This window comes from Eurypyga helias, unplaced genomic scaffold (genome assembly GCF_000690775.1).
Source record: "Eurypyga helias isolate BGI_N326 unplaced genomic scaffold, ASM69077v1 scaffold26755, whole genome shotgun sequence".
Classification (NCBI taxonomy): Eukaryota; Metazoa; Chordata; class Aves; order Eurypygiformes; family Eurypygidae; genus Eurypyga; species Eurypyga helias.
The window spans coordinates 1,763-11,589 of record NW_010252459.1 but is presented as its reverse complement, the minus strand read 5'-3'; the positions used below and the strand labels follow the sequence as shown (position 1 = coordinate 11,589).

The 9,827-nt window shown below is 55.7% G+C and overlaps 1 protein-coding gene across 1 annotated transcript in view; it reads left to right on the top strand.

Moving 5' to 3' along the window:
• SARDH (sarcosine dehydrogenase) overlaps nt 1-9,827 on the top strand; it is a gene marked incomplete at its 5' end in the record, with an annotated part of 21,860 nt that overhangs the window by 10,452 nt on the left and 1,581 nt on the right. The window contains 8 exons of the mRNA XM_010152402.1: nt 221-334; nt 872-1,010; nt 1,610-1,723; nt 3,402-3,549; nt 3,870-3,963; nt 8,001-8,161; nt 8,478-8,648; nt 9,100-9,235. Of these exons, the coding sequence (XP_010150704.1) occupies nt 221-334; nt 872-1,010; nt 1,610-1,723; nt 3,402-3,549; nt 3,870-3,963; nt 8,001-8,161; nt 8,478-8,648; nt 9,100-9,235 (1,077 nt within the window). The remainder of the gene's footprint in view (nt 1-220; nt 335-871; nt 1,011-1,609; nt 1,724-3,401; nt 3,550-3,869; nt 3,964-8,000; nt 8,162-8,477; nt 8,649-9,099; nt 9,236-9,827) is intronic.

Here is a 9,827-nt window from a genome sequence, read left to right as displayed (position 1 = left end):
GCAGGATGCTGGGGGGGGGACCCATCATCACGGGCAGGGATGCTGGGGTGGGGACCCATCATCGCAGACAGGGATGTCAGGGTAGAGACCCATCACCGCAGTCAGGTCTGGCACAGACCCGCTTCCCTCCTGGCATGGGGTGAGTGCGAGTGGGATCAGCCCCTTGGCTTCAGCCTCATCCTGTCTTCCTCACTGCCTCCATCCTCCTGCTTCCCCCCAGGTCCTGGATTACGACTACTACGGGGCATATGGCCAGGAGCGCCACAGGGACTACGCCTACAACCGGCTGCTGGGGGACGAGTACACCTTTGACTTCCCCCCACACCATGACATCGTGAGTGTGGGGCTGAAACTGCTGGGCACATCTGGAGCGGGAGGGGGTTAGCAGCAACAGAGCCTGTGCAACACCACTGCTTTGTGTGACGTTGGCGAGGCTCAGAGGGAGGGGAAGCAGCAAGCTTTGCCTGAAACTGGGAAAAGTGCTCCAGAAAGATTAACAGAAAGGAGTGGCCAATGCTGGGAAACCTCACGGAGTGGCATGGGAATTTTACTGCTGCTTTCCTAAATGAAAACATCTGTATAATTGAGACTAACTTAGGAGAAAAACCTAGTTTGATAAAATTTAACTATTATCATTGACAACTGTCACTGTAGTGAGGTAAGGAATGGGATTGAGCACATTAATCCATTTAATACATGACTTTTCGGGAGTGTTTTGAGGCTGTACAGCCTTTAACGGCACCAGGCGTGTTTCCTGGTATTGTTTCCCGTTACATAAATCACAGAATCATAGAAATGGCTTTAATGTGTGTCTCCCCTTGCGGAGTGAGAACACGGCTCAACTTCAGTGGTGTTTTCGCTTTAATTGTAGATCAAGAATGAATGTTTAACGTGCCGAAATGCCCTGGCTCTCTTTGACATGTCTTATTTTGGGAAATTCTACCTGGTTGGTCCTGAAGCAACCAAAGCGGCGAACTGGCTGTTCACTGCCGACGTGAGCAAAGCACCAGGTACCAGCTCCCTTATTTTGGCTGCGTGACGCTGCTGCTGAGCACTGCCCTGGAAGGATGTCCTGCGGAATCACATTTTACGCCAAAACAAACCTTGGGGGACCCAAACTGGCTTTTCCTTGAAATGCTGCTTTTACAGGGGGTATGGGAAGCATGATGAGAGCAGCGACTGCTTTCCCCTCCTCGCTGGAGGCTGGATTCTGCTCTCACTGACATCAAGGAAATGTGCTCTGAGCCGGGGGTGGAGGGAGGGAGGGTCTGGCCCTCTGGCTCCAGCTGTGGCTCACAGCTGGGGATGTGGTGGGTACTGGAGTAAATCGAGCACAACCCTTGCCAGCCACAGTTCACACAGGAAGAAGCTTCCCCTTTTCCGTGCCTGGGAGGCAGCTTCAGCTCCTCACATAGATCCCAAGGGGAAAAAGCCCAGCTCCTGTCTCCCTCCCGGTGCTGGGACATCCAGGGTCTGTCAGGGTATACCCAGACAGTGGCAGGCGATACAGGGGATGAGGACTCATTGCCTTGGTGCCCCCCTCCGTCTGCCAGGGCCAGGCTCTGTGCCAGGCCAGCTGATGTGCAGCAGTGCCCATCGCCTTCCCCAGGCTCCACTGTGTACACCTGCATGCTGAACAAGCGGGGCGGCGTGGAGAGCGACCTGACCGTCAGCCGGATCAGCCCTGGGGACCCGGCCTCTCCCTTGGCCCCCACCTTCGAAGGTAAAAGCCCTGAGCGCAGGGATGCTGGAGGTGGGTGCGTTTCTGCAGCCGCCATGGGGCTGGGGGGGATCACTGGCTGAGGTTACCCTCTCACTGCCGTTTTCAGCTGTGTCAATGCACACAGAGACCTCCTAGCGACCTGACCGTCAGCCGGATCAGCCCTGGGGACCCGGCCTCTCCCTTGGCCCCCACCTTCGAAGGTAAAAGCCCTGAGCGCAGGGATGCTGGAGGTGGGTGCGTTTCTGCAGCCGCCATGGGGCTGGGGGGGATCACTGGCTGAGGTTACCCTCTCACTGCCGTTTTCAGCTGTGTCAATGCACACAGAGACCTCCTCAGTCCTGGAAACCATGGCAGCAGGTTTGCTCAGAGTCCTGCCAGCATCTTCTCCATCCCCGCCACGATCACGGGCCGCAGTGTGATTGCATTTACCTAATGGCAGCCACATGGCTTTTTCCACCTCCACCCCTGGGTCCCTGTAACCCAATTATCCCCCTTGTCCCCGGGGCCCTGCACTGCTCATCCCGTTATTGGGTTTGTCCAGCCCGGGCTGGCAGCTCTGACCTCTCCCCAGGTCCTTATCAGCCGCAATAAAGTGGAATCGAATGGATGCGGAGCAGTCAGCCCGGAGGGCAGAAGTGGCATTAGGCAGCGGCAGTGGAGGACGGGGCTGAGCCCATCTGCAGCTGCACTGCCCAGCGCCGTGCCCGCTGGCGCTGGGCTCTGCCCTGGCTGCCAGCAGAAGGGAGGTTTGCGCTGGGATGCCCGGTGCCAGCGGAGCCCTGTCCACACACAGTGCCACCCTCAGATTTGCTGCTGGGAAGGGAGCACCCCACAGTGCTGTCCGGGGTGGTGGGTGTCGTGGGGGGTGATCCAACCCCGGCGGGGTGAGGTGCTGGTGAGTTCTTTCCCTGCTGTGGTTGAATCCTGCACCCTCTCGTCAGGGGCGCTCGAGGGGCAGGAGGGTGTTGGAAGCGGATGGCAGAGCTGCTGGGTTTGTCGGCGATGGTGGAGTTTAATCACAGCAAAGTCTGTTTTTCCAATTACAGTAGTGGCTGCACTTACTATCATTATAACAGATTATCAGAGAGCAATTTTGTGGTGTCAGGAAAGACAGGAGGAAGATTGATTATGTATTAATCAGCTCCCAAGCCCCATCCCTGGGGACTTGTCCACCCAGGGTTACCAACAACATGAAATTCCTCCTCATATACAGTGCAGCCCCTGCACTGGTTATGGCCCCGTCAGTGCACCCCTCCCTGCTCCCACATGTAGTTCCCAGGTCCCTCCACTCTTTGGCATCCGTTCTGTCCTGCGAGAAACGAGCAGATGCTTTTGCTGTTGGTCTCAAGGGACAAAGCGTTTTTTCTCTCCACACGATGCTCACCCATGCACAGGCACCTCCAGGGCTCCGACAGCTTTTTTACCTTTTCTTCTTTCAGGTTTTAATGCCCATTTTGTTTTCAGTGTGCTCAGCCCCTCAAGTAAAAGGCAGCAGGGATGTTAGCAGAGCCTCAAAGCCCTCCCGTGCCCCAGCACTGGCCCCCCTGGGCTGTGAAAGCTGGAGAGTCTCAGGGCTGCAGCTCAGCTTCTGGGGATCAAACCAGCCCTGAGCCGAGCTGGGCATCGCCCCCACCCAAACGCTCTTGAGCCTGAAAGGCTGCCGGGGGGTGTCTTCCAGGGGATGGCTACTACCTGGCTATCGGCGGGGCCGTGGCTCAGCACAACTGGTCGCACATCACCGCCGTGCTGCAGGACATGAAGCTCCAGTGCCAACTCCTCGACTGCTCGGAGGAGCTGGGCATGATGAGCATCCAGGGCCCACTGAGGTGAGTGTAGGGAGAGCATTGTGACCCCCTCCTTGCACCCTGACGCCTGGCCCGTGGAGGGATGGATGGAGGGATACAGGGATGGGTGGAGGCATGCCGTGGATGGACCACAGCACCAGGCAGTGCTCTGGCTGGAGTGGTGCTGCATTTGCTGGGGAATTGGCATTTCTTTCAAGGCTCTCACAGCATGGCATATCACCCACCTCAACTCCCATTCGGACTGAGGTCTGTCTTGCCAATGAGATGAGGAAGCAAGTTTTAGGATACCCCAAGCAGGCTGGAAGTCCTTTCACCACGGCCACTTTGCTGTTTCCCCACAGCCGCGTCGTCCTCCAAGAAGTGCTCGACACTGACCTCAGCAATGAAGCCTTCCCCTTCTCCACCCACAAAGTCACCACGGCCGCGGGATGCACGGTAGGATGGGCCCAGCCCTCCAGCTCCCCAGGGATGTCTGTTCACTGGGGTGACCACCCGCCAGTCTCTGCTAGTGAACCCGTCTGCCTCCACACTGATGCAATGGGCAGCTGCAAGGTTTTGTTGGAAAAAGCCAAAAATTGGGTTGTTTTCCTCCCTGTTTGCTTGCCAGGTGCCAACCTGCTCTCCCAGCCCACCCGGCAGGGTTGGCAGTTCTCTGATGAGTCTTGTAATTTGTGAAACCGCTGGTTCAGCATGCTTGAAACACCCTAAATACTGGTGTTGATGACCATGAAGTGTCATTTTCTTAGAATCACAGACTGGTTTGGGTTGGAAGGGACCTTAAAGCCCACCCAGTCCCACCCCCCTGCCATGGGCCACCAGACCAGGTTGCTCCAAGCCTCATCCAGCCTGGCCTTGAACCCTTCCAGGGATGGGGCATCCACAGCTTCTCTGGGCAGCCTGTTCCAGTGCCTCAACACCCTTTTTTGTCAAAAGGGAAACATTCCCAAGAAACATACGGCTGGCAAATTTTTGTGTTGGGGCTGGGGGTAGTTTTAGGAAAGTTTGCCCAAGGAGCTCTGCCAGAGTTTCCTAGTTATGTTCACCTTGCATGAAACGTGCCTTTTTACGTTCCAGTGCAAAACTGCCCCTTTGGAAGAGGCGGTGGAGCTTGTACCCAGCCTTCCCATGGGAAATCTGGGCAGGTAGCGGTCCCAGGGCATCCCTCTCCTGCCCGGAGGGACCGTGTGGAGTGTTTGCTCTGGCTTTTGGGCAGCTGCAAGACAAAGGGGGGTGATGGGAGATGGAGGGGGTGAAGGTGCAGCAGTAAATCTTATAAAAGGCAGCAGGAGAACAGGGAGCTGGAGGCAGGATGGATATTAGTGAAATCAAGTTAAGGCACATGCGGACACTTTTCATTTGGAATTAAAGTGGCTTTAATTCGAATGCAGCTGGCTGCTGAAGGGATTGCTGCTAAATCAAATTAAGGCTTCTTGATTTGTGAGCAAGAGCCTGGCCAGGGTTTAGGGCAGTTTAACTAAGCCACAGGTTTTGCCCAACTCCGATTAATCCTCCAAACCATCACCATCAGCGCGCCCTGTACCAAAACCCCCGGTGTCCCTTGGTGGGGCAGTGGCACGGGGGATCCAAAGGCCAATCCCTTGTTGCCGGTTGTCCAACGTGTTGCATTTTAGACTACACTGGTGAGTTATAACCCTCCCCTGTCATGCCAGTGGATAACATCTCATAACAACCTGCTTACCCCCTGGGAAAGGTGTATAAATGTTCCCACCCTCAGAAGTGTGAATTTGCATTTCACTTCAAGTTTACAGAAAATAATCCTGACCTATGGGGAAGAAATAGCTGGTAGAAATTTTGTGTCTTCTTTTGGGTATAAATGCCCTGACTGTCGGTAAAAAGCTTTCCTGCCCAAGGGCCACCCTTCAGGAGGTCTGCGTCAAGTCCCCCGCCGCACAATGAGCACAGGGGACTCCATCCCACGCCGGAATTAGAGTAGGAGGGTTCCTCAGGACAGCAGGCTGAAGCCTTCGCTGATATTATCGCCTTCCAGGGGGATTAAACTGAACCCAACATCTTTAAAAAGTTATTGCTGAGATTTTCGTGCATTAACTCAGTAGTTGAACAAGATCAGCTGGAGTGAAAGGAGGGCTCCAACAGAGTTAATGACTCTGGAAATTACCGATTGGTTTGTGAGCTTATATATAGCATCTCTCATTGTATTGAACAGCTGAGAAAGGTCCCCCTTTGAATTTCACTGCTGGATACAAGGTAAAATTCAGGTTTTCATTTTCTAGAACGCTTTAAATGCTTTTGAATTGCTGCTGAAAGACTCAGGAATTGATGCTATTTCATAGCTCCAGTTGAAATCTAACAGGAGAATCTGTTCCTAGGGGAATTTAACAGTAAGCTGGCTGGAGAATTTGAGCCCAGTCCTTCACATCCCCCTTAGTCTCCGTGGTGGGATGCACCACGTGGTGGGATGTACCCTGCCTGGGGTACACACGCATGGGTGCAACACCCAAGCCCTGCATGTGCAAAGCTAATGACTGGCACCCCAATTTCCCTGAGGATACCTGTGTTCCATGGTACACTGCTCTGCCTCACTGCTCTTGCCGGGGTGCTCGCTTCCCTGGAGCAGCAGTGGTTTGAGGGGAAGCTTCCCCTGGGAGTAACTTACTCCTGAAAGTAAAGTGTGCTTTAGCTGTGACACTTACTGAGTTGCAGGCAGGTTTAACGAGCGGGGAAGTAGCCTATCAATCCCCAGAGCATCTCCTGCCAGGATGAAGATGGTAGCTGGCTGCAGCGGGTTGATCTCTGGCTGTTCCCTAATTAGGTGACACCTTTGTGCAGAGGGAAAAAGCTTCTCCTTGTCCCTTGTGTCTGTGCACCTCGAAAAGCGATTGCCAGCCTTTGGGCTTCGCTGTGCGGCTGGGCAGGGGCTGGCTCCCCAGCTAGTCATCTTGTGAGGAGGCTCAAAATAAATTCCCAATATCCACTGTTTTTCTTCCTCCTCTCCATTTCCATTGTAAAGGTTAAGGACTCTTAAAAGCTGCCTTAAACTCTGCTTGAGTTGTTATTATTTTTGCAGTGCTGGTAGAGCATGGGGGTGCTGGGGGAAGCAAGGATGGGTTTGGATTCTCAGCCATTGCCCCTGGCCGTTGTCATGGCAGAGAGCCTGGGCACCCCTTTGGTACCACTCGTGCCTGTCGCTGCCTGTTTTGGAGCAGCTGCTGTTGTTGCCTGTACCCGGGATTAGAGAGCTCAGCTGAGACCAGCTCCCAGTTGTAGTGAAAGCCCAGCAAACAGCAAGAGGCAGTTTCTGCCCCAAAGACATCCAGAGCCAGCACGGACAAGGCAGCCGCAAAGCTGCTGAGTGTGCCTGGCCAACAGAACCAGCCTGGAAGCCACTTTGGAGCTCAAAACTGCTTTAGTAAGGCTGCAGATAGCAATCTGGCACGAAAATCTTGAGTTATTCTCTCTCCCAACACGAGGTATGCCTTTGCAGTTGATGTGCCTCCAAAGGGATAAGCAGAGGGGTTTTTGTGGGGGTGGAAGCAAAGAAATCCAAAGGGATGAAGCAGAGGGAAATGCAGCTCAGACCCCAGGGAAGGTAGCCGAGCTGGGGTGGGGCCAACCAGGATGGAAAGCTTTGGGAATGCAGACATTCAGTAGGGACAACAGGAGGAAGCAGACAAGACTGCCTGGGTGAGAAACAGAGTGGGGGACACAGCAGGGCAGTCCCAGGACAGTCAGCTGGGAGGTCTGTGCCCCAGGATTGCGGCAGGTGGGCGTATCTCCAAGGATGGTGCTTCCCCTGGGAAGCACTGAGTCCCCTGTGCTGATCTGCTCGTTCCTCTTTGGAGCTTCATGCCTTCGGTGTGGAGCCAATTTGGCCACAGGGTAACGCTTTGGGGCCCAACTTCCCCTGGGGAAACCTGAGCATTCCCCTGGGGAGAGCTGGGCACAGGTCGGGATGTCGGGCTCAGCCCCTGCCTGGGACCGCAGGGCCTTTGGGTGCCTCTGCCATGGGAGCACCGTGCCAAGTGGGGACATCCCGGGGGACAGCAGCCATGGAGGGCCCCAAAGCACGACAGCCCTGCTGGGGACCAGTTTCCCCATTGGACAGGCTGATCTGAGAGATGCAGGGCTGGGGGTGCCTGTGGGCTTTCTCCTGGAGTCGATGGATCAGCAGAGGGAGACAAAAGCCCAGCTGGAGCTGGAGCATCACATCCAACCCCAGCATGGCCTACGGTTGGAGTCCGGGGGATGCTGAACGCAGCTCCCTCTGCCCCCTGGCCATCTTAGGTGCCAAGCTTAGGCTGTCCAGAGATGAGAAATTCAGTCTGACCCTGGTTTTGTACACTAAGAAGAGCACAGAAATGCCTTCCACCAAAGCAGGGTGTTTGCACAAGCTGTCTTTCCCCCTGCCATGGCAGCATGTGGCTCCATAGCCTCTCCCGAGCTGCACCACCCGGCTCTGTCTGAAGGGGTTTTTGGCCTTTTGCATTCCACAGGTCCGTGCCATGAGGTTGTCGTTCGTCGGCGAGATGGGCTGGGAGCTGCACGTGCCCAAGGCGGACTGCGTGAAGGTTTACCAGGCAGTGATGCAGGCGGGTGCCCGGCACGGCATTACCAACGCTGGCTACAGAGCCATCGACAGCCTCAGCATCGAGAATTCCCTACAGCAGCACTCGTTGCTTTTTCTCCAGAGGAGGAACCAGGGCAAACGTGTTTTCCTCAGCTTCGAGGCTGGGTTAGCATGACTGGAGGTCTGGCAGCTACTGGCAGAGATGCTGCCAGCCCCAGCACTCCTGGCTGACACTTTCCCAATATGGGATTCTCTGGAGGGTGTTTTGTCTGTGGCTAAGTGAATCGAGGGCAACAGGGGTGTTCAAGAGGCAGGAGGGGGATGTCTCAGTCTCCTTCTGCTGCTCACCCTGGGCTTGCTGCTGTGGCAGGGAGAGGCTGGGCGACCCACGCTTGCTCTCTGCAGGGTACAGGCACTGGCACGCAGACCTGCGCCCGGACGATACCCCGCTAGAAGCAGGCTTGGCCTTTACCTGCAAACTCAAGTCTGGCATCCCCTTCCTGGGCCGGGAGGCCGTGGAGGCTCAGAAAGCCAAGGGCATCTTCCGCCGCCTTGTCTGCTTCACCACCGAGGAGTGAGTACCACTGCCGGGCTCCGCTGAGCACCGGGCAGCACCCAGTGCCCGTGAGATGAGCACCTTCAGCCATCCCGCTCCACCCCGGCCCCCAGCAGCTCACGTGGAGCTCGGTTGCAAGCCGGCTCAGCTCTTTTCCATGCTCTAATTCCATCTCTAATTTAAATCCCACTGCAAATTTCCTGCTGGATGTTTAACGGGAACTGGAAATGGTGTGACGGGGAGTGGGTTTATCTTGTTTTACCCAGCACAGCAGGAGGTTGTGCAGATTGGGCTGGAGGGGCTTTGCCAGCGCCTGGGATCAGTGTGGGGAAGTTAATGGATCTGCAGGCAGTGGGAGAACCCGGCACGTGGACTGGCCTGGGGCAGAGCTGGGGTCCCCCAAGCCCCTCTCTCCCGTGGGGTCCCGAGGTGGGGCTTTGCTGACGGCAGCTCTGCCTTCTCCTGGCAGGAAGGTGCCAATGTTCGGCCTGGAGGCGGTCTGGCGGGATGGCGAGGTGGTCGGCCACATCCGTCGGGCAGATTTCGGATTTGCCATTGACAAAACCATCGCCTATGGCTACATCCGCAACCCCACGGGGGGGCCGGTGAGTACAGACCCCCTGCCCCTGCCAGCCCCAGGCATGGCAGTGCCTCCTTCTCCACAGCTGGGCCTGGCTGGGGGGGAGCGTGGTGCTTGTTTGGTCTGAAGCCATGCACACAGATCTGTTGTGAACCCACTGTCGCAACGCTCTGTGGCTCCAACGCTGCCTCAGATGTTAATTGCAACCGAGTATTTAATTGCAGCGGTGAATTAACTTATGTTATAGGGAGCAATGGCCAATAGGAGCACAGCAGGCTCTTAATTAACCCTGGGAGAGTCCTGGGTAGTAAATCAGATGCCCTCATTAAGCTGCGGGCAACAGGCAGAGGCCAGGGAACCCGTGGGGGGACGGAGGGCTGTGGGTGACATCCCCAGGGACCCTCCCTGTTGTAAACCAAGAGCAGGGCACGTGCTTGTGTTTTTATCCCTCCTTGCCTTGACTTCTAGTCCTGCATCAGTGCAAGACTCCCAAGCCAAGTGGTTTTGTGTTCCAGTTCCCCCCCTCAGCCCCTGGGGACCACTTTTTCTCCCCATGGTGAATGTTCCCCACCTAGCCTAGCTTTTCCTTTTTCCTTCTTTTTCCTTTTTCATTTCTT